General features: G+C 56.6%; 6 protein-coding genes across 6 annotated transcripts; 5 read left to right on the plus strand and 1 right to left on the minus strand.

Moving 5' to 3' along the window:
* Positions 1-243: 243 nt before the first annotated feature.
* Positions 244-4,676, plus strand: DSM5745_06662 (putative TMEM1 family protein; the record flags this gene model as incomplete). Its single annotated transcript, XM_026748678.1, has 4 exons — positions 244-330; positions 395-2,890; positions 2,935-4,011; positions 4,062-4,676. The coding sequence occupies 4 exons, from the start codon at positions 244-246 to the stop codon at positions 4,674-4,676; spliced, it is 4,275 nt and encodes a 1,424-aa protein (XP_026602982.1).
* Positions 4,677-6,484: 1,808 nt separating this feature from the next.
* Positions 6,485-7,900, plus strand: DSM5745_06663 (oleate delta-12 desaturase odeA; the record flags this gene model as incomplete). The annotated part of the gene is made up of 1 exon (XM_026748679.1): positions 6,485-7,900. The coding sequence occupies one exon, from the start codon at positions 6,485-6,487 to the stop codon at positions 7,898-7,900; it is 1,416 nt and encodes a 471-aa protein (XP_026602983.1).
* A 933-nt stretch (positions 7,901-8,833) lies between these two features.
* DSM5745_06664 (Acetamidase) lies at positions 8,834-10,747 on the plus strand (the record flags this gene model as incomplete). The annotated part of the gene is made up of 5 exons (XM_026748680.1): positions 8,834-9,109; positions 9,166-9,549; positions 9,623-9,690; positions 9,766-10,273; positions 10,349-10,747. The coding sequence occupies 5 exons, from the start codon at positions 8,834-8,836 to the stop codon at positions 10,745-10,747; spliced, it is 1,635 nt and encodes a 544-aa protein (XP_026602984.1).
* A 399-nt stretch (positions 10,748-11,146) lies between these two features.
* Positions 11,147-12,416, plus strand: DSM5745_06665 (uncharacterized protein; the record flags this gene model as incomplete). The annotated part of the gene is made up of 3 exons (XM_026748681.1): positions 11,147-11,658; positions 11,727-12,090; positions 12,147-12,416. The coding sequence occupies 3 exons, from the start codon at positions 11,147-11,149 to the stop codon at positions 12,414-12,416; spliced, it is 1,146 nt and encodes a 381-aa protein (XP_026602985.1).
* A 666-nt stretch (positions 12,417-13,082) lies between these two features.
* Positions 13,083-21,059, plus strand: DSM5745_06666 (type I polyketide synthase; the record flags this gene model as incomplete). The annotated part of the gene is made up of 4 exons (XM_026748682.1): positions 13,083-13,286; positions 13,359-13,445; positions 13,498-13,555; positions 13,606-21,059. 4 exons carry the CDS (start codon positions 13,083-13,085, stop codon positions 21,057-21,059), a joined length of 7,803 nt encoding a protein of 2,600 aa, XP_026602986.1.
* Positions 21,060-21,433: 374 nt separating this feature from the next.
* Positions 21,434-22,873, minus strand: DSM5745_06667 (SDR family oxidoreductase; the record flags this gene model as incomplete). The annotated part of the gene is made up of 4 exons (XM_026748683.1): positions 21,434-22,065; positions 22,159-22,348; positions 22,422-22,667; positions 22,763-22,873. The coding sequence occupies 4 exons, from the start codon at positions 22,871-22,873 to the stop codon at positions 21,434-21,436; spliced, it is 1,179 nt and encodes a 392-aa protein (XP_026602987.1).
* Between the last annotated feature and the right edge of the window lie 747 nt (positions 22,874-23,620).

The following is a 23,620-nucleotide window of genomic DNA, read 5'->3' on the forward strand; positions in this document are numbered from 1 at the left end:
GGGCTGTATATTATTGAGTGCATTCGCTGCACTTGTGCCAAGAGTCCAGAGTGCGGACTGCGGAGGCGGTCATCCACCGAGACCACGGAGACAACAACAACAATCAGGCTCGTCGCCGACTGCTTTTACACTCCTTTGCCCTTCTACTATCTACTTTCACGCGGATAGGCTATCCTCGTCGGATTGCCGACCGGAATGCCCATCGCGCGCCGACAGCACCCCCCTGAATAGTGCGCGGGAATTATGGACTCTTTACCCCAGGCCGCTTCGAGCAGTGTCACCGGTATTACCCTCTACCCCGAATTTCAGTCGGCATCCTTTAGCTCACTCGTTCGTGTCTTTCGTTGCTCTAGTCGAATATACTGATCCCTCGGGCCTGTTCTCCTCTGTTCAGCCGGTCATCGCCAACAAACTTCCCCTCCGCAACCTACACTGGAAGTCTCCCACCCGCCCCGTCCGATCGATCGAGTCCCTCCGCATTGGGTTCACGCCAGCGAACACCGAAAACGATAGGCCGAAGTCATCGAGCTCTGCGCTTGGGGGTTCTGTAACGCATCGCCGCCATCAAATCCCTGGTCTGCGCCAGACGCCGTACCTGAAGATTTACATCCTCCGATGCGACGATAACGACACGTACAAGAATACAGCGAGGAAGGCACTGCGGGAGTGGATTAAGAGCCATGGGTCGTCTTCGACTTCGACGTCCAGCACCGCCGCCACGAGCCAGGAAAAGCACGATGCGTTCGAGTGGCTTATTCTACACGTTGTCCAGGATGGAGACGGGACGGAGAAGGTAGCGACGTCGAAATGGGGTCGCACGACTACGACTGTGCTGGAGAAAGTCAAGGCCGACTTCAACGGGACGTCAAAATCCGCTGTTGATCGGGTGGCGCAGCTGCGTCTTCCTAAGCCAGAGAGTACGCAGAAGTCTCCGGAGCTGGCTGATCAGATCGAGGACTTTGTGGAGAAGGTCAAGAATGGGATTTTGGCATCGTTTGATCTTCGCGTTGCACAGTATGAAGAGGATATCAAGGAGAAGGACTCCCAGCGCAGCTTGCCCGGTTGGAATTTTTGCACTTTTTTCATCCTGAAGGAGGGCCTTGCTCGGGGTTTCGAGAATGTCGGGCTTTTTGAGGATGCGCTAGTTGGGTACGATGAGCTGGCTGCTGGACTTGACGCGGCAATTCAGGAACAACTCCAGGGCTCTGGTGAACAGCATGGCGGTGCCCTCCTAACACACAGCAAGGACTGGCGGGAAAGGGCAAAGGCTGCCTTGAAAGCTGCCTGGGATGCGCGAGCCAATGCTAACGATACTGACGCCAACGATGAAGAGATGGCTTCGATACCTGAGATTGAGCCGGCGGACTTCCCGATTGACCCGAACAGGAAACCTTATCGAGAGGAGATTCTTTCCAGCAATATCTCCATCTTTGATTTTCGCACTTACATCTTCTCTCGGCAGTTGTCCCTCCTCCTTAGGGCATCAAGGGCGCCGTCAGTTGTTGGTGAGGACATAGATTCTAATCAGAAGTCAGGGACAGGAAAGAAGAAGCCCGAAGACTTGATGCTCTTGGCTGAAGCCTGCGAGCGAGCGACTGAGTTTATCGGCCTTGCTGCAAGAACACTCCGGACTGATCTGGAAGGCGGCCTTGAGGGGGTCGAACATGCTGCAAAGCCAGAAATCATAAACAATCTAGTTTCGTCTTGGGCATATGCCGCCGCGTCGCAAATTCTGCGCCAGACATTTACACCGGCGCTCACACTGCCCGAGTCGGCTTTACACGCCGTGGTTGCATCCCAGGAGAAGCAGGATCTCCCGCAACGCAAGAGTTCACTAGTTATGCCCAACAACCGCCAGTCTCGTGCAGTGAAGACAGAAATGGTACCGCCAACTTCTCTTTCATCTGTCCATGAGCAACCCGGATACGAAGGCCCGAAACTCACACCCAAGACGGGTTCGGAGCAGCTAGCGTCGGAAAGGGGTGAGCTGCTTTTGATGGCACGAAAACTTCTAGAAGAGATTGCTGGGAGATGTGGATGGAAGGAGAGCTGGACTGACCTCGGCCTTCTTTTCGATGAGAGACCTGAATCTGGGGATATGGCCGAAGTGTCTTTGGATGGCGAGAGCTCAGAGCCAGCGAAAGAGCCTCAGCATTTGAACACATTGAGTGGCATCGACCTGACACAGTTAAAGGCGGCTCTAAGGTCTAGAAAGGCGTTCCGTACCCACTATGAGGAGCTTACAGATCAAATGTACCGTCACCACATCGCGGCCAACCGCACAAACTCGACGCACACGGCATTGGCTGACATGGCCGTCCTACGCTTCCGACAGAGCGACTACGGTGCGGCTGCTTCGTACTTCCACCAGATTGCGCCATTCTATGGCAACAAGCACTGGACTATTCTAGAAGGTGTTATGCTAGAGATGTACGCGAGGTGTCTGAAGGAGCTAGGTCGGAATGAAGAGTATGTCCGGATGGTTTGCCGGCTTTTGGCGAAATATGCTGCATATACGCAGTCCCGATTATCGACCCGACAAAAGACCCTGGATGCGTCTCAAATCTTCGCGGAGGAATCACTGCTCTCTGAGTATGTGGATGAACTCTTCCGGGCGGCTGGTGAGCTCCAGAAGGAGGTCACTGCTCCCTTGGCAGATTTTTTTGGAGACCTAAATGTCAAGCCTGGTATTCTCCATTACAAGAATAAGGATGGATTTCAGCTACAGTTATACCTACGGTTCCTGCTAGGGAAGCGCATTGATGTCGATTCGATCAAGATTCGGCTCGTCAGCGCTAGTGCCAGTGCTCAAAGCAGTGAGCATTGGATAGAGGTGTCAGATAAGACAACTATCAAGTCGTCACCGACTAGGATCTTGGTTGATTCAGCGGTATGTTATTTGCCCATCTCACTGGATTCGACTAATCATGATAGACAACTCTACAAGGGAAATACTATGTCGACCGCGTCGAGATACGGACAGCAAATCTTCTATTTTCCATGAGTGGTGGAGCGAATGCAAGCCTACCACTGGGATTTAGGGAGGATGTTGACGAAGAAACAGACAACCGACCATATATCCTGTGCTACCCACCTCCAGAAGGACTTCAAGCAAGGATCGAGGCGCCTCATCTCGTGAACCTGGAGGCTATGCGCACGCTCGAATTGGAGGTTAATAGTGGATGGAATGATATCAAGAGCGGAGTTCTCCGAGTACGGCCCGCAACCGCGGGTCTTCGACTACGGGTCGCAGAGGCAGAAGTAGTGGAAGGCAACATCGAGATCAAAGCGAACAGTGAGTCTGGGAATATCGAGTTCAGCGAGTTAGGACGACACTCGGTTGTTCGTTTTCGGATTCCATACACGGTGGAGGAGCACCCCGCAACGCTCTCTGCAAGGGCTGAGGTCACCTACGAAACAGAACAAGGACTGTTCGCCTACTCGTCCGCACACAACTTTGTTTCCGCTCTGCCAATCAGTGTCAATGTGCAGGATGTCTTCAAAAAAGAAATCCTGTTCTCGCGGTTCACGATCAGCCCGGCCACGATGATTCCGCTGTGGCTGTCAAAATGCAGCATTCCCAGTTCGGATGTCTACCAGGTTCAGTCGAACGTCGGCGAGAGCGTGGCCATGAGGGTATTTCCCAAACAACCCGCCTCATTGCTCTACAAGATCCAACCGCGAAAAGACACCGCTGCTTCTCCTGGGTCGAGACGATCTTTACGACTTACTGTCGATTTCACCTGTGTGGACGACGAGTGCTTCGACAAGGTGGAGAAGACATTCAAGGAGAGCATTTCCAACAGTGAATTCGCGCAGTATACGACCCTGCTCACGCCACACATTGTCGATGCCTTCCGAACCCAGCTGTCAAACCCGGAGATGGAGGTCATCGGGCTTGTGCGCGAGGTCGAAGCCATGCCGTACGCAGCAGTCCGTTGGGAAGGATTGCTGAGCGCGCTGAAGGAGCCAATGGACGGCCTACGGGCTTGGCTGAAGCAGTGGCATGATGTAAGGAGTTCTCCCTATTGTATATTGAAGTCATACTAATTTACCTTTAGAATCATCTGATCCTCACCCTGCCGCCGCAGCCGTCCATCCGCCGGCGCCACATAATCATCCCTGTTGACATCCCCGAGATCCAAGTAGTGCATACCGCAGAACTGCGTCTGACAAACCTCCCCGCGCAAGCACCCCACGCTGCCGTAGGCCAAACCATCACCGCCGAGCTGCATCTCTCGCATACCCGCCGCTGGTGTTCGCCCGATCAGCGCGAGAACGCAGACGGCCCACTAGAGTTCTCGTACGAGCTGCACGCCAACCCAGAACACTGGATGGTTGGTGGGCGGCGAAGGGGCAACTTCACTGCGAGCGAGGGCGAAACGAAAACCTTCGCAGTGATGTTGCTGCCGCAGAAAGCGGGCCATCTGTTGCTCCCGGGACTGGAGATCAGGAGCTTTGTGCCGCCACCGCTGCAGTCGCCGTCGACCAGTGCACCCGCAGTGGCGGGTTCTGCCCCGGTGCAGCGAAGGCCGATCGGCAGCGAGGTCGACTACCGCAATCACGGCGAGACGGTGCTCGTATTACCTGATCTGCGGGGCACGACGGTGAGTCTGTCCGGGGGAGGACATGGGTCATGGCTGATTGATTCTGAGAGACGAGTTCATCCAGCATAGTGTAAAGTAACGACTACTAGACTACCTACTAGACTACCTATCTCAATATATCGTTCAACAACTGCAAGTCTGGTTGCAAAAACATAAATTACAGCCCGGTAATTTTCCGGTAGGTTAAATGCCGCTAGCGCCCCACAGACCCAACCTTGAACCCTCAACAGAAATCAGCCGCGCCCCAACAAAAACTGATCTTCGAGATGCTCGGGATTGCCCTTTCAGAGTCACGCCATCCACTTTGTTCATGCCTGGGCTGATTCTGATGACAGAGCACGAGCAATGACAAGCACCGTTGGAAGGATCCAGCTTATACGCAAGATAGAGAGCTACGGAGTAAAGACGGTCAGAAGAACAGGAGGAGGATCCCTCTGCCTCATCACATCAATCACATGCAGGACACGTCAAGGCCTCGCCTATCTACTACTCTGTACGGCGACGAATGCAGACAAACTGCAGCACCTGAGTAGCAGATCTGATCGGCAAACACCATGGCTGGCTGAACGGAGAGATCGAAGGAAAGCCGTCATGCAGATGAAATTCCACTTTGCCAGGTTTTTTCAAACTGCGAGGACAACAAGTTACAACTTTGCTAGAGCATGTTCGCATTCACACTGCAATATTGCAGCAGTTCGGTTCAGAATGTGGCGAGGGCCGCAGGGCTGGCTGGCTGATACACATGAAGCCTCGGAGTTGCCTGATAAGGTTGCGATAAGATAGAACGCCAAGACTGTTGAGAAGCCAATTTTCTTCAGGTGGGGTTGTGCCATGTTTTTGATTGGCTGTGCCAGGCGGTGTATGGGCGACTGAGTCCACCCCCGGGTTTTGATTAAGGTATTCAATAGTCGATTTAGCGGTTGTAGTAAGACTATCAAGTATCACTGATTGTGAAGAAGAGTCGGATTGTAAGTATGGTAAGTATACAAAGGACAGAAAAACAATTCATGGATTGTTGCCAGGGATCCCTGCCAGTCTTCCTTGCCAGTCATGAGAGCACGGGGATCGGAGGAACTCGCGTTCGGGGAGGAGCAAATCTAAGTGGCGGAGGATAAAGTCAAATAGCCAGGGGTCCTGGTTTCTTCAATTCAGCACTGACAGCATAATAGACATGTCTTCTCTGCAGTGCAAGTCTAGGGTTACAGTGCGCGGAACCTTATCCATTGATGCATTCACTTGCAAACTACTGCACTGTATACAAACGAGCGTACAAAGCAGACCTGAAGACCGAGTATACTCCGTACTGGTGTTTGCAAAGCCGGGTAAGGCAGAACAAGGAACAGCACTGCGCAGCCAATCACCTGCCTTACAGTAATTTTAGTTACCGGCCGGTAATGAAAATACAGGCTTGAGATCGCCTTCTGGCCGGCTTTGTTGATTCCACAGCTTTGCATTTTTTCTCCCGAGTCGCCTCAGTCGCCCTGCGATTGTGCCAGGAGTGTCGATTTTTTCGAGGGCTGTGATTTGCCCGCTGGTTTTCGCAGCTTCCCCCCGCCCAGTCTCTTCTTCCTTAAGTTCGCCGTTTGTGTACAACTCCTTTTGTTCTCCGGCCATCCTCTCACTCCCTCACCACCACCACACCCTCCTTTGTCTCGTCAAGGGCTGAGGACGATCTGAAGATCTTGTCCCCCTCCATCTCAGGTCTCCCAGTCGTGTAACTTGAGCTCTTTGGTCCATTGGTGAGTAACAAGCTCTCTAGCTCTGCGTGATCTTCGGAGCTTTTCTCCTGCCCACCTTCATCAGCTGGTTATTCTCTTCTGCTTTTTCTCGGTCAGCTCTAACAGGCTCGCAGGCGTTGCCAGCTCTAAGTCGCCGTCATGTCGTCCACTGCCATCCCCAAGCGCGTTGCGCTGCACCGCAACCCGACCACCGACTCTTCGGTCCCCAGCTCCGTCTCCGTCTCCCCGCTGGACTCCCCCCGTCAATCTCCCTCCTCGACTTCGCTCTCGTCAATGGCTTCGGACGCTGAGAAGGAGGACCTGGGCAAAATGCTCGATACCTACGGAAACGAGTTCAAGATCCCCGACTACACCATCAAGGATATCCGTGATGCCATTCCCGCTCACTGCTACAACCGGTCCGCCATCCGCAGTTTGTCGTATGTCTTCCGGGATGTTGCAGTTCTTGCCTCGGTTTTCTACGTCTTCCACAACTACGTGACCCCCGAGACCGTCCCCTCGTATCCTGCGCGTGTTGTGCTGTGGGCTTTTTACACTTTCGTCCAGGGTCTGTTCGGTACCGGTGTCTGGGTTCTTGCCCACGAGTGTGGTCACCAGGCTTTCTCTCCCTCCAAGGTGCTGAACGACACTGTTGGCTGGATCTGCCACTCCGCTTTGTTGGTCCCCTACTTCTCCTGGAAGATCTCCCACGGCAAGCACCACAAGGCCACCGGTAACCTGGCCCGCGACATGGTGTTCGTTCCCAAGACCCGTGAGGTGTACGCTTCCCGCATCAAGAAGACCATCTACGACCTGAACGAGGTGATGGAGGAGACCCCCATTGCTACGGCCACCCACTCCATCCTCCAGCAGCTGTTCGGCTGGCCCATGTACCTCTTCACCAACGTCACCGGCCACAACAACCACGAGCGCCAGCCCGAGGGCCGCGGCAAGGGCAAGAAGAACGGCTACTTCACCGGTGTCAACCACTTTAACCCCAGCAGCCCTCTGTACGAGGCCAAGGACGCTAAGCTCATTGTCCTCAGTGACATTGGTCTTGCCATTACCGGTACTGTTCTGTATCTGCTCGGCTCCAAGTATGGCTGGATGAACCTGCTCGTCTGGTACGGTATCCCCTATTTCTGGGTGAACCACTGGCTCGTTGCCATTACCTACCTCCAGCACACCGACCCTAGTCTTCCTCACTACCAGCCCGAGTCCTGGACCTTTGCCCGCGGCGCTGCTGCCACCATTGATCGTGAATTCGGCTTCATCGGCCGCCACATCCTCCACGGCATCATCGAGACTCACGTCCTCCACCACTACGTCAGCACGATCCCCTTCTACCATGCCGACGAGGCCAGCGAGGCCATCAAGAAGGTCATGGGCTCCCACTACCGCACTGAGGCTCACACCGGTCCTCTCGGTTTCCTCAAGGCGCTCTGGACTAGCGCTCGTGCCTGCCACTGGGTCGAGCCTTCCGAGGGCACCAAGGGCGAGAACGCCGGCGTCTTCTTCTACCGCAACACCAACGGCATCGGTGTTCCCCCCGTCAAGCTCACCCCCACCAACTAAAAATAAACCGGGTTCAATGTCAGTTCAGTACATAGAAAGGATGCTTCCGAGACTGGCAGGCGTGGCTTAATTTTCGGCCTGTCTGCGATGCGATTTATGTTTGATTTATCTCTCGTGGTGTATCTCGCCGGAACGAGGCCACGCTACGGGATCGCGATCGCGTTCATGTTCATAGAGCAGCTGCGAGGTTCAGATGTTCGTTCTGTTCCGCTCGAATGGCTCGGCTGGCTAGGCGTATGAAGGTGTTGTTTAGGTTAGGTTGTGAGGTATTATTAGTCCCTATGGGAGCTTAGAGAAAAGATCGCTTGTTCCCTGCATTTTATATTCCGATTTTCTTGGTATCTTAACTGTAAAAACTGCAATCGACAGCCCGACTCTAGGAACAAGGTCCCTCACGTAGCTAGGTAGATAGGTAGCATACCTCGGTGGGCAAGCTAACCTCCCGAAGCCCTAGTTTACCACTGTGCGATGAGGATCCTCCACCAGAGTCTTCCCCACAATCTGTCCAACAGGCAAAATAATCTCCGATGTCTCAAGGGAACTACTTCGATCTGATAACCATGCGCACACCCGACCGATCGGCTCTTAGTTTACTCCATCGGAGCTGCAGGCTAAGCGTCCTGTTCGTGCCCATGCTTGCAGGGGTACATACATACCATACCATAGTCTACCCCTCCCAGCGCAGCACCGCCTGGCGTCAAGTCCGCGAGAGTGCATTGGAGTAAGGATGCAGAGGCCTGATATGCTCTACCGAGCTAATTGGTGCCGTTCGTCGTCCCCACGCTTATCAGCCTGCCTACTCCAAGTCTGGTATGATAGAGGTGTAGAACTGTAGATAGGGCTATCTGCGTCTCCAACTGACAGCTACATAACCCCACGACATCTCCCTCCCCGTCAGTTCTGTTAGACACACACCACTAGAGATAAACAAAGATGGCAATCGAAGCCTGGCAAGACAAAGCCCTCAAAGCGCAAGAAGCGCGCGATGCGTCCCTCGCGAAGGTCGAGCCACCACTTAAAGGCCTCCCAATCGAGGCCGAGCTCCCGTTGAATTCGCGGAATCTGCCTCGGGAGGTCCTGACAGAGCGCGAGATTGAGATCACCGAGAAACCCGTGTCTGAACTGCTTGCTGTTCTCCGTGAGAGGAGGATTTCGGTGGAAGAGGTGACTAGGGCGTTTTTGCGACGGGCTGCCGTTGCACAGGTCGCTGTACGTCTCCCACTCCCACCAACCCAACCCTCGAAACTAAGAGCGAACGATGACAGACAAACTGCCTCACCTCCCTCCTCTGGACCTCCGCCATATCCCGCGCAAAGCACCTCGACTCCCTCCCCGAGCCAAAGGGCGCCTTATTCGGCCTGCCCATCTCCACAAAAGAACACCACGGCATGGTCGGCGAAAATGTGCTCTCCAATGCATCCTACGTCTCGTGGATCGACAAGCCGCACGGCTCGAATGTGCTCTATGACACGCTCTGGGACGAAGGCTGTGTGTTCTTTGCGCGCACGACGCAGCCGCAGACGATCATGCACCTCGAGACGAATAGTAATGTCTACGGGCGCACGGTGAACCCGTATAATCGGCTTCTTACGCCCGGTGGGAGTAGTGGGGGTGAGGCGGCGCTGATTGGGATGAGGGGGAGTGTGTTGGTTTGTACCCGTATTCTCCTGAGGCTGTGAGGCAGTGGATGTGGACGACGTCGAGGCTGACGGTTTATTTTAGGGGATTGGAGGCGATATAGGAGGGAGTATCCGGTGTCCGGCGGCGCACTGCGGTATCTATGGGCTCAAGTACGCCCTCGTTTCCACCTAGCCCATTTCACGTATTCCTTATTGGAAAGTCTGCTGACCCAGTGATGTATGCAGGCCAACAACGCAGCGCATCTCCCTTGCCGGCTCCCGCAGCCACTGCGCCGGTAAGGAGACTATCCTGGCAACATGTGGCCCTATGGCGACAGAGCGCGACTCCCTCTCGCTGCTCATGCAGGTCGCGCTGAGCTCCAAGCCCTGGCGGATTGATCCGGGCCTCACGAATAAGCCCTGGACACCGTATACATTGCCCACTGACAGACCGCTCAAGATCGCGGTGCAGTGGTGGGACGGCGTCGTGCGCCCGCATCCGCCTATGATCCGGGCGTTGAAGGAAGTCTCTGAGGCGTGCAAGAAGGCCGGCATGGATGTTGTGGAATGGGATTGTACTGGCCTAGACCATAAGAAGGCGTGGGAGATCACGGCGGCGCTGTACTGGCCTGATGGGGGCGAGGAGGTGCTGGGGTTACTGGAGGAGAGCGGGGAGCCGGTCCTCCCGCTGACGGAGTTCATTATCTCTGAGCAGAAGAGCGTGCGGAAGAGGGATATGCATGAGTTGTGGAAGGTACGGCCATCCATCCGGCTTTAGCATTGTACCATAGAAGGAAGGAGGAGGCAGCTAACAAGTGGACGGGACTAGCTCTGCGCCGAACGAGACGCCTACCGCGCCTTCTACGCCAACGCCTGGAACAGAACCGCCTCTGATGGGAATCAGGAAGTCGACGTGATTCTCTGCCCGCCGTCCTTTGGCGCCGCAACGCCGCACGACCAGTCGCGGTACTGGGGGTACACGGCGCAGTGGAACCTGCTCGATTACCCGGGCGTTGTGTTCCCCGTTACGAGCGTTGACCCTGTGAAGGACGGCAAGGTGGAGGGGTATGAGCCTGTGAACGAAGAGGATCGGGTTGTGTATGAGATGTACAGCCCGGAGAGGTATAGGGATGCGCCGGTGTCTTTGCAGATTGTGGGGAGGAGGGGGTGTGATGAGATGGTGCTGGCGGCGTTGGAGGTTGTTGAGAGGGCGATGGGGAGGGCGTAGGAGGGCGTAGGAGGGCGTAGGAGGGACAGAATGTGGAGGAATCCGTTGTGAATAGAGAGTAGGGTCCTGGTTAAGAAAGAATAGTTACAAAGGAGGTTAGGCCTTGACCCCTGCAGCTGCTGGACTGAACTAATGCCTTGGTCATGCCTTGTAACTGTGCGGTTGCTCTGTTACTACTTGCTCTGTTGCTACTTGCTCTGTTGCTACTTGCTCTGTTGATACTTGCTCTGTTGATACTATGGTTGGTCCTACGGTGGCCAAGCCGGGACATAACACAAGGAAACTTTCTTTCCACCTCCCACCAACTCTCCTCCACTTCCCAACTCTCACTCTCCTCCACTTCCAACTCTCACTCTCCCCAACTTCCAACTCTCACTCTCCTCAACTCTCCTCAACTCAATGGCTCCCATCACCGAAATCCGCCAGCGTCTCGAGAAGCTGTGGAAGCAAGTCGTGCCGCCCAAGTTGGATCGCCGTCTGGATTCTGACAATGTTGTCCCGGCTGCGTTCCTCAAAGCGAACAGGATTCGGCTTGTCCCCGCTGATTTTGAAGCGTCCGACGTGGAGAAGATCAATCTAGGTGACGACGTTGGTCTCCATGTACCCAGTCACTGCCGGGATTTTGACCCTCCCTTCCTGTTCAAACCTCGTCGTCTTTCCTTCATGGCTGAGCATCCCATCGATCCGGATGGCTTCTACGGAGACGAGATCCAAAAGTACCGTGAGTTTGCGCTCCCGGTGGCACATCCCAATCAAGAAAACTTAAATATCAATCACACGAAACGGTCTCCATGGCACTGCGCCTTATTCACGGCGACTTATTTGGAACGGTGGGCTTTGGGCAATTTCCCCCGTCGCCTGCCCCCAAATGTCGCTACATTGAGGCAGCTCTGCGGATTATGGTCTGTCTAGTAAGTTTGCGCACTTTCCTAACTGTGAAGCTTCATCTCTTGTAAATATACCTAACTATTCTGCTTAGTCCACCTCATCCGCTTTATCCAGCCACTAGGGGCTTCCACCATGACGGACAGTCGTATGAGAATCACTGGATGACCTATATCTGCGAGTACGTTAAGGAGCCTGAGGGGGTCCAGATGCCGCACGCTGTTCTTCTCGCCCACCAGTCATGCAACGGGCATGACGGGTCGATCGCCCTGGGCGAGCTCGTCGCCATCATAACGATCATGAGAAACCGAGCGAGTCAGCCTCGGGTCTGGGATGAGAATGAGGAGGACGAAGATGATGCCTTCGATGACGGCTATCAGGATCCGAACCCCAAGGAATGTCCCGGCCTGGACCTAAAAGACACGGAAGTGCTTTTCCCTGATGAGCGGAGGTTTCCTGTATGCTCTTACACACCCCGGATCTCTTTATGCACTGCGCTAATCCACAACACTAGGTTCTGATGGCTTCTCTGGTCGGTCCTCAGCATGGACGTCTTTACTATGCTTGCATGGACGGGTTGGATATTGTCATACGCCAGTCCAAACTCTATAGCTTTGAGAAAAAGGACGATGCGCTACTGAACTTTTTCTCGTGCTTTCTTCTGAGTGAGCCTATTGCGAGAGATCCTCCTCGACTGCCCACGCCCAGGCCTCTCCCCATCCGGGTTCCTCTACAGGCTGCTTCAGCCAGGGCTGCTGATACCATCACCGGACCCCTTCGCTGAGCCAGGTGTGATAAGACATGAGAAGGAGGGTTATTCGAAGGAGAGAAAGGAAGCGCAATTTGCCCTCATGTTAGTTATTCAGTCTGCTCTAATGATTACTGTGTGTTGATGGCAATGCCGTCGCAATCGGGGTCTCTAACTGTAGGACGGAAGCCAAAAACAGATGTTACCTAAATTCAACTACCGGTACTCCAATTTAAATCTCATCAAGACCCCAATGCTGATGTTGGCGTGGACCGGAGCCGCGGAGTTGGCGGAGTTCCAGGACTTTGCTCGGATTAGGGTAGGAGTAAGACGGACTCTCACTCCGCTCGACAGTGATCGATGTGGCCATCCCTATCGAACCGTACATGGCCGGACATTTCTGGAGTCAGGAAATGCACATTGGCTGCCGCAGTAGTCCTGGTCCATACGGCTTATTCTCCGGAGCTGGAGCCGGAGGAGTCTAATCGTATAGGCTGGGCCATGAAGACGCAGGGTAAGCCCAAGCTATGCTTAGTAGGAAGCAAGCAAGTCAACTATAATGCTTGGTCCTGTTCACACCTGAACCCATTCTAAGCTCTTTACAGTTTACTCAGACAGGAATCATCATCCCATCAACTGGCCCAGATTCCACCCACCCCAGTCTATACCCAACGCTCTCTTTTCCATCACAGACAAACCACCATGGGTAGCACATCCCATTCACAAGAGCCCGCCAGCGAGCCCATCGCCATCATCGGCCTGTCCTGCAAATTCGCCGGCTCCGCAGACAGTCCCGAGAAGCTATGGGAGATGCTCGCAGAAGGACGGAACGCGTGGTCGGAGATTCCTGAGAGCAGGTTCAACCATAAGGCCGTTTACCATCCTGATAGTGAGAAGTTGGGGACGGTACGCTCACACCCCTCCATGTCGCCTTCTACTTGGGTAGACCGGTATGTCACGGTACTGATGGGCGAATAGACACATGTCAAGGGGGCTCACTTCCTAGAGCAAGATGTCGGCTTGTTCGACGCGGCATTCTTCAACTACTCCGCTGAGACTGCTGCTGTACGCTTTGCTCTCCAATAAAAAGAATGCCGGATCCTAACAGTCGGGACAGACGCTCGACCCGCAATTCCGCTTCCAGCTGGAGTCTGTATACGAGGCTCTCGAAAATGGTACTCCCTCGTCCCTCCTCGCCCATCCTGGTAGCTAACAGTATGCAAAGCCGGCCTAACAATCCCCTCCATCGCCGGCACAAACACCTCCGTCTACGCCGGCGTCTTCACACACGACTACCACGAAGGCCTAATCCGGGACGAAGACAAACTGCCCCGATTCCTCCCAATCGGAACCCTCTCCGCCATGTCCTCGAACCGCATATCGCATTTCTTCGACCTCAAGGGCGCCAGCATGACCGTCGACACGGGCTGCTCCACTGCGCTGGTCGCGCTGCACCAAGCCGTCCTTGGCTTACGGACCGGCGAAGCAGACATGTCCATTGTGTCGGGGTGCAACATCATGCTGAGCCCGGATATGTTCAAGGTGTTCTCGAGTCTGGGGATGCTGAGCCCCGACGGGAAGAGCTACGCGTTTGATTCACGGGCGAACGGGTACGGAAGAGGCGAAGGCGTTGCGACGATCATCGTGAAGAGGCTGTCTGATGCGTTGCGGGATGGGGATCCAGTGCGTGGCGTGATCCGCGAGAGCTTTCTGAACCAGGACGGAAAGACCGAGACCATTACTTCGCCCAGCCAGGAAGCGCAGGAGGCGCTGATCCGTGAATGTTATCGACGTGCTGGGCTCTCGCCGGCAGACACGCAGTACTTCGAGGCGCATGGGACGGGCACTCCCACCGGTGATCCGATCGAGGCGCGCTCGATTGCGGCGGTCTTTGGGGACCGTGAGCAGCCGCTGCGGATTGGCAGTGTCAAGACGAATATCGGACATACAGAAGCTGCCTCTGGTCTTGCGGGGCTTATCAAGGTTGTGCTGGCTATGGAGAAGGGGTATATCCCGCCGAGCGTGAACTTTGAGTCTCCGAATCCGAAGTTGAAGCTGGACGAGTGGAAGTTGAAGGTTGCGGAGAGGCTGGAGGAGTGGCCGGTGCCTGCTGACCAGCCGTGGCGGGCGAGTGTCAATAACTTTGGATATGGAGGGACGAATAGCCATGTTATTGTTGAGGGAGTACCGAGGAGGCAGCTAGAAAACGGACATGTCAATGGCAAGGCCAAGGTCAAGACAGAAAGCAAAGTGCTGCTCTTTTCTGGCCGCGATGAACAGGCTTGCCAGCGGATGGTTTCCAACACGATGGAATACCTGCAACAGCGCAAGGAGAAAGAGCCGGACATGACGCCCGAGCAGGTCAACGCCCTCATGCAGAACCTCGCCTGGACCCTCACCCAGCACCGAACGAGGTTCTCCTGGGTTTCCGCAATTCCCGTTAAGTACTCAGCCTCTCTCGACACCGTCATCGACGCCCTTGAGTCCCCAGCGCCAACATCCAAGCCCGTCCGGATCCCGGACACCCCAGCCCGCATCGGCATGGTCTTCACCGGCCAAGGTGCACAATGGCACGCCATGGGCCGCGAGCTGATCACCCCCTACCCCGTCTTCCGAGCAACCCTAGATGAGGCAGAGCGGTACCTCAACGAACTAGGAGCGGACTGGTCTCTCACAGAAGAATTGAGCAAAGATGCTGGAACAACAAGAGTCAACGACACAGGCCTCAGCATTCCCATCTGCGTCGCCGTGCAGATTGCTCTCGTTCGCCTCCTCAAGAGCTGGGGCATCACCGCGTCAGCAGTAACATCCCACTCGTCCGGCGAGATCGCCGCCGCGTATACAGTCGGTGCTCTCTCACTGCGTCAGGCGATGGCCGTCGCATATTACCGCGCTGCCATGGCCGCCGATCCGACGCTGAGAAGTGCCGATGGGCCCAAAGGCGCGATGGTGGCTGTTGGTGTGGGCAAGGATGCAGCGCAGGGGTACCTGGAGCGGATTGGCAAGTCCGCCGGTAAGGCTGTTGTTGCGTGCATCAACAGCCCCAGCAGCATTACCATTGCCGGTGATGAGTCGGCCATAGTCGCAGTTGAGAAGCTTGCCACAGAGGAAGGCGTCTTTGCACGGAAGCTCAAGGTTGAGACAGGATACCACTCGCACCATATGGAGCCGATCGCAGGCCCATATCGCGAGGCCCTCCGTGCTGCTTTGGCGAAGGATGAGGTTGAGGTAAATGGTAAGAGCCAGGATATTCCTGGCTTTACTGACGCAGTTGAGAAGGGCAGCTTGGATAGCATCATCTTCTCGTCCCCCGTCACCGGTGGCCGGGTGACAAGCGCCAAAGTCCTTTCTGACCCTGAGCACTGGGTCCGCAGTCTGCTCCAGCCTGTCCGCTTTGTTGAATCCTTCAGCGACATGGTGCTTGGCTCGACGGACAGCAGCAACCTCGATGTCATCCTCGAAGTCGGGCCTCATACAGCCCTCGGCGGACCCATCAAGGAGATCCTCGCCCTGCCCGAATTCAACAGCAAGAACATCAACATCCCATACATGGGATGTCTAGTCCGCAAAGAAGACGCGCGCGACTGCATGCTCACGGCAGCACTTAACTTTCTGTCCAAGGGCCACGCTGTCGACCTGCTGCATCTGAGCTTCCCATCCGGTCTTCCCCAGCTCCAGGTGCTTACCGACCTCCCCTCATACCCCTGGAACCACAGCATCAGGCACTGGTCAGAGTCGCGCCGCAACGCCGCATACCGCAAGCGCAGCCAGGAGCCGCACGACCTTCTTGGTGCGCTAGAGCCAGGGACAAACCCCGACGCCGCGGCGTGGAGGCACATCGTCAAGCTCTCTGAAGCACCCTGGCTGCGGGACCACGTTGTCCAGGGGAACATCCTCTACCCGGGTGCTGGCTTCGTGTGTCTCGCCATCGAGGCCATCAAAATGCAAGCTGCGATAAACGGTACCGAGAACGTGACAGGGTTCAAGCTGCGTGATGTCGAGATCCACCAGGCGCTGGTCATTGCAGATAACGCCGACGGCGTCGAAGTCCAGACGGTCCTGCGGTCTGTGGATAGCAAGACAATCGGCGCAAGAGGGTGGAGGCAGTTCGAGATCTGGTCTGTCAGCGCAGACAGTGAGTGGACGGAGCACGCGAGGGGTCTGATTACCGTTGACACCGAGACAAAGTCGCACATGGCTGCTGGAAGCTCTCTCGATGAATCAGGCTACACGCGCCGCATTGACCCGCAGGACATGTTCGCCAGCCTCCGAGCGAAGGGCCTCAACCATGGCCCCATGTTCCAGAACACATTGAGTATCCTGCAGGATGGACGGGCGAAGGAGCCGCAGTGTGTCGTCGATATCAAGATCGCCGATGTGTCGAGCAAGAAGGATAGTGGGCGCATGAGCGTCTTGCATCCGACAACTCTTGACTCAATCGTACTCTCTTCATATGCTGCAGTCCCCAGCTCTGATCCGTCCAACGACGACAGCGCCCGTGTGCCCCGATCGATCCGCAAACTGTGGGTGTCAAGCAAGATCAGCAGCGCCCCTGGGCATACATTCACCTGCAACGTCAAGATGCCGCACCATGATGCGCAGAGCTACGAGGCAAACGTCAGCGTTGTTGACGGACCAGAGGCCATGGTTGAAATGACCGGGCTTGTCTGCCAATCGCTCGGCCGCAGCGCACCAGCCGAAGACAAGGAGCCCTGGACGAAGGAACTCTGCTCGAACGTGCAATGGGGCCCGGACCTTGCCCTCTCGCTTGGCCTTCCAGGCGCCCAAGACGCAATCGACAAGCGTCTCAATACCCTCCGCGACCAAAACCCCGATGACAGGAGTATCGAGGTGCAGACGGTTCTCCGCCGGGTCTGCGTCTACTTCAGCCACGATGCATTGTCAGCCCTGACGAAGGAGGACATCTCGAATCTCGCGTCCCACCACGTCAAGTTCTACAAGTGGATGCAAGACACCGTCAACCTGGCCAACTCATGCCGCTGGAGCTCCGACAGCGACACCTGGATCCATGACTCCCCGTCAGTGCGAGAGAAGTACATCGCCCTCGCTGACTCCCAGACCGTCGACGGAGAACTCATCTGCCAGCTTGGCCCGCTGCTCCTCCCCATCCTCCGAGGCGAGCGAGCCCCGCTGGAAGTCATGATGGAGGGACGCCTGCTATACAAGTACTACGCGAACGCCTACAGACTCGAGCCCGCCTTCGAGCAGCTCAAGTCCCTGCTCAACGCCGTGCTGCACAAGAACCCGCGCGCCCGGATCCTCGAAATCGGCGCGGGAACAGGCGCCGCAACTCGCCACGCCCTGAAAACACTCGGCACAGACGAAGACGGCGGCCCGCGCTGCGAGAGCTGGCACTTCACCGACATCTCGTCTGGCTTCTTCGAAGCCGCGCGCACCGAGTTCGCGACGTGGGGGAATCTCCTTGAATTCAATAAACTCGACATCGAGCAGGATCCTGAGGCGCAGGGGTTCAAGCTGGGCAGCTATGATGTCGTCGTTGCGTGCCAGGTTCTGCACGCGACGAAGAGCATGCATCGCACCATGAGCAATGTGCGGTCGTTGATGAAGCCCAACGGCACGCTGTTGCTTATGGAGACGACGCAGGACCAGATCGATCTGCAGTTTATCTTTGGTCTGCTGCCTGGGTGGTGGTTGAGTGAGGAGCCGGAGCGGCACTCGAGTCCCAGTTTGAGTATTGGCATGTGGGATCGCGTGCTTAAGGGCGCTGGGTTCACGGGCGTGGAGATTGACTTGCGTGATGTGAATGTTGGTACGGAGAGTGATCTATATGGGATCAGCAATATTATGAGTACGGCGGTGGATGTGAGCTCTAGCCCTAAGGTGGGTGCCAGCAAGGTGGTCATTGTGACGAGTGATAAGGCCTCTCCAAAGGGGGAATGGCTGAAGGGACTACAAGAGGCTATTGCTCAGGCTGCTGGGGAGAATGCCCTCCCAGAAGTTGTGTCTCTTGGGTCACCCTTTGTCACGGCAGACACCTTCAAGTCCAAACTGGCCGTCTTCATCGGCGAGCTCGATGCGCCTGTTCTAGCCTCCCTCGACGCCACCGACCTAGAGGGTATCAAGACCATGGCCCTCGCCTGCAAAGGCCTTCTCTGGCTGACCCGCGGCGGCGCAGTGGAATGCACAGAGCCCGAAAGCGCCCTCGCCTCAGGGTTCGTCCGCGTCCTGCGCACCGAGTATCTCGGCCGACGGTTCCTGACTCTTGACCTGGACCCGTCAGATACGAGCAGTGAAGCTGAAATTTCTGCCATCGTGCACGTCCTCAGTTCCCGACTTGCCGCTGACACGCCCGCCCCCATCGAAAGCGAGTTCGCCCTGCGCGACGGCCTCCTCCTCGTCCCGCGCCTATACAAGGACGTCGTCTGGAATGCTCTCCTAGAGCCCGAAGTCCCCGACTGGGCTTCTCCCGAGTCCATTCCCGAAGCTCCTCTCTTCCAAGCCAAGCGGCCACTGAAACTGGAAGTCGGGATTCCCGGGCTACTGGATACACTAGCCTTCGGCGACGACCCCGACGCCCTTGATGCCAGTATCCCCGATGAGATGGTTGAGATTGAACCCCGCGCGTATGGGCTCAACTTCCGCGATGTCATGGTTGCCATGGGTCAGCTCAAGGAGCGTGTAATGGGTCTCGAGTGCGCGGGTATCATCACGCGCGTTGGGGCTGAGGCTGCGGCGCAGGGGTTCGCGGTGGGAGACCACGTCATGGCGCTGCTGCTGGGGCCGTTCAGTTCTCGTGCACGGGTGACATGGCATGGTGTGATAAACATGCCCGAGGGGATGAGTTTCGAAGACGCAGCGTCCATTCCTATGATTTTCACCACAGCATATGTGGCCTTGGTGCAGGTCGCAAGACTGTCTCACGGACAGTCCGTCCTCATCCACGCCGCGGCTGGAGGAGTCGGACAGGCTGCAGTGATGCTGGCTAAGGACTACCTCGGCGCGGAGGTGTACGCAACCGTAGGCTCACAAGAGAAGCGCGACCTCCTGATCAACGAGTACGGCATCCCCGACGACCACATCTTCAACTCGCGCGATGCCTCCTTCGCACCCGCTGTCCTCGCCGCAACGAACGGCCAGGGCGTCGACTGCGTCCTCAACTCCCTCGGCGGGTCTCTGCTCCAAGCCAGCTTCGAAGTCCTCGCGCCGTTTGGCTCCTTCGTCGAAATCGGCAAACGCGATCTCGAGCAGAACAGCCTGCTTGAGATGGGCACCTTCACCCGGGCCGTCTCCTTCACCTCCCTGGACATGATGACTCTCCTCCGCCGGCGCGGAAACGAAGCGCATCGCGTCATGAGTGAGCTTGCACGCTTGGCTGGCCAGGGCATCATCAAGCCCGTCCACCCAGTGACTGTGTACCCGATGCGCCAGGTCGACAAGGCATTCCGTCTCCTGCAGACAGGAAAGCACCTGGGAAAGTTGGTGCTCTCGACAGCACCAGACGAGGAAGTCAAGGTCCTCCCTCGCCCAGCTACACCCAAACTCCGTCCCGACGCATCGTACCTCCTAGTCGGGGGCGTCGGAGGCCTCGGCCGCTCCCTAGCAAACTGGATGGTCGAGCACGGCGCAAAGAACCTCATCCTGCTCTCCAGAAGCGCAGGCAAACAAAACAGCAGCCCCTTCATCAACCAGCTCCGAGCCGCAGGCTGCCGCGTCGCCGCCATATCCTGCGACGTCTCCGACGAGAACGACCTCGACCGCGCCCTCACCACAGCCTCAACCCTCGGCCTCCCCGCCATCCGCGGCGTGATCCAGGGCGCGATGGTCCTGCAGGACTCCATCCTCGAGCAAATGAGCATAGCCGACTGGAACGCCGCCATCAAGCCCAAAGTCGCCGGAACACGCAACCTTCACACGCGCTTCTCAACCCGCAACTCCCTCGACTTCTTCGTCATGCTCTCCTCCCTCTCCGCGATCCTCGGCTGGGCAAGTCAAGCCTCCTACGCCGCAGGCGGAACATACCAGGACGCCCTGGCCCGCTGGCGCACCGCACACGGCCTCCCCGCCGTATCGCTCGACATGGGCGTGATCAAAGACGTAGGCTACGTCGCGGAATCACGGACCGTCGCAGACAGACTGCGGAAAGTCGGACAGTCCCTCCGGCTGTCTGAGGACTCCATCCTCGCAACCCTGGCGACATCCATCCTGCACCCCTTCGGCCGCCCGCAGCTCCTGCTCGGCCTGAACTCCGGCCCCGGAAGCCACTGGGACCCCAGCAGCGACAGCCAAATGGGCCGCGACGCGCGGTTCATGCCGCTGCGGTACCGCAAGCCTGCGTCTACTAAATCTACCGCGACCACAGCAGCAGAAGGCGAATCTGAACCGCTCTCGTCAAAACTCAAGTCCGCAGACTCCCCTGACACAGCGGCTCAACATGTCGGCGGCGCCATTGCAACCAAGCTAGCGGATATCTTCATGGTCCCTGTGGCGGACATCGATCTGGCTAAACCGCCGAGCGCGTATGGCGTCGACTCGCTGGTTGCCGTGGAGCTGCGCAATATGCTGGTCCTCCAGGCGGCGTGTGACGTGAGCATATTTAGTATCCTGCAGAGCGTGAGTCTTGCGGCGTTGGCGGGGATGGTGGTGGAGCGGAGTGCGCATTTCGAGGGCGTGAGCGGGGCGATCGCGGTTGCTGCTTGAGGTGGTGAGGGTCGTAGTGGATGATTCAGTTAGACCTTTTTCTTTTTTGTTTGGTTGCGTTGGATGTGGAGTTTGGGGCTTGAGGTGGTTTTACATTGTATGGTTATGCCGTATACCTTCTCGCTAAACAGTTACCAGACGCCATAGAATATTTCCTTATTTCCTGTTGGCACTCCACAGTCCCCTATGCACATCAGGCGAGGCATAGGCCAACATCGCCGGTATATCCAATGCTCATATTCTAGCAGCCTCCTGAACAGACCTAAAGCAGTAGTTACACTGTCCGCGCTTAGTAAGCTCAAGAACATGTACCTAGCCCTAACTGCCGTGTCCTGAGTCTCCACCAACCATATATAAATATAAATATATCAAACTCAGCTCCGCTGAAACAGCCGATGATCCGGCAAAACGCCCGCATTCTCATAAGCCCGCAGCGTCTGCGTCCACATGTCATACGAATCGTCCACACGCGCACAGCCCGCCTTCCGCGCCTTGCGCACCGAGCCCACAAGGGGCGTCGTGAACCCCGCCGGCCGAAACATCCAAGCGATCGCCGCGAACGCCTCAGCCCGGAACGAGGCCCGCGAGCCGCCGTACTGCGCCACGATGCGCTCCCAGACCGGCTCTTTGTCCCGCGCCCACGCCGCCAGGTCGAACTGGTCGTCGGCGTCGGCGTCGGCGACGGGGTCGGCGGCGGGATCGGCGGCGGGATCGGCGGCGGGATCGGCGGCGGGATCGTCGGCGACGGGCACGTTGTAGAGCGCGCCCAGGTGGTGCCAGAGGAACTTGGCGATCAGGGCGTCGCCGTTGACGTGGTTGAATGCCTCGTCTGCGCAGTGCGGGGTGGTTGTGGCGAAGACGGTCAGGTCGGCGATGCCCGGCGCGTAGGACGCTGCCTGCGGGGCGTGGTAGGTGGCCCGGGGGCCCGGCCAGCGTGGGGCTTCGCCGAGCGCGCGGCAGATGAGGAAGTACTGGGCTATTGGGATGGCTTCGTTCATTCCGGCGTCTAGGGGACCGTACGGTGCTTGGGTTAGCTGGGTTGTGGGTGGGGGGTTGAACAGGCTGGAGGGCTACAGGGCTGACTGATACTGAGACTGACATTGGGGCGTGAAGCCGACGATCCCAAAGGGGCGGATGATGTTGTAGTGCCAGGTGTTTCTGCGCTTCTGGATCTCGAACAGGTCGTCCTCTTGCTGGTAGTAGAAGATGGACTCCGCGCCGGGGCCGTGGTATCGAGGGAGGTCCTCGTGCAGGGGGGAAGTGGGCTCTTGGAACTGCACGCCGTAGTGCTGGCGAGGTGTCAGCAACCATAGGGTATCTGGGCATGGTCTTCTTCTTCCTGTACTGCGTGCATATGCATACCTTCCCTCCAGTCTGGAGACAAACCCGCTCCAAGCCAGGGCACACTGCATCGATGGCTTCCAGGAAGTTCCGGAACAACGGACCGTTCTTCTCGGCCAGCTTGAAGAAGTCGACGTTATGGATGTACGAAGTGAAGTAGGCGTGGGTGACTTCACTGCAGATGGCTTGCATCTTCCGCACGAGGGCTCCCGGGGGCTCCAGAAAGTCCAGCGCGATAAACTCGACACGGGGGTCGACCCAGTAGCTCTGCAGGGGGCTGCGCGACGTCACGATAATCTTGGACCTGCATCATTGCTATCTGTCAGTGGACGGATCTGCAAGGAGGGCGTCGGTTGGTCTACCACTCGGTGTCTGGTCTCCGGATCAGGTGCTCGACCAGGGGCATGGCCGCTGATGCCATTTGCCCCCGTGACAAGCGCTACCTTGGGACGGTCGGAGCTGCGGTTGGCCATTGCGTTGGATGCAGGAATCGGTGGGTACTGGTATTTGAAGCTGAGGAGGCTGGTTTGGTTGATGGAAGAAGATCTCTGGACGGGGGCGTTGTGCTGCTTTAATATCCATCCTGGGAGAACATGCCCTTCTGTCAGCTGCAACGAAACACCTTGGGTACATGCCCTTCTGCCAGCTGCAGCGAAACCACCTTGGATGTGCGGAGATCTATGCTGTCTTTGTTTCAGCTGTCAAACCCTGTCCACTACTCAGCCAGTTCCAAGGCCCATGTGGAGTGTATACTAGGGTTCAGACTGGGACTGCATAGATTAAGCTGAGGCAAACCCCTCAATGGGAGGCGTAGTCGGTCACATCAAGTGGTCAATCCAGAACAGCCCTCCCTATATAACTTGGACCCACTGATTCTATTCCTGCCTAGATGCCAGTCGGAGGTCGGGGGATCAGCAAGCCACCGGAAGCACCGGAGCATTCCAGTCGTATGAAGTCTGAGATTGTGGATTCCGATTCTGATTCTGATTCTGGACTTGTCTCTGCCATTCCCTGAACTAGATAGATGGTGCCCGGATGCCGGAGTCTCCTGCATCCGCTCGGACGGGCTCGTTCATGTTTATGTTTATGTTTATGTTACGGTGGAGGCTGGGTGAATCTACTCTGTATACGGTATCCATCCATGTCCTCGATGCACATCTCGCCTCGCCTAGCACAGTCCCAGCTTTCGAGTACACTGGCAAACAAACCCGACCTCCTCA

This window comes from Aspergillus mulundensis (genome assembly GCF_003369625.1).
Source record: "Aspergillus mulundensis strain DSM 5745 chromosome Unknown scaffold_6, whole genome shotgun sequence".
Lineage (NCBI taxonomy): Eukaryota > Fungi > Ascomycota > Eurotiomycetes > Eurotiales > Aspergillaceae > Aspergillus > Aspergillus mulundensis.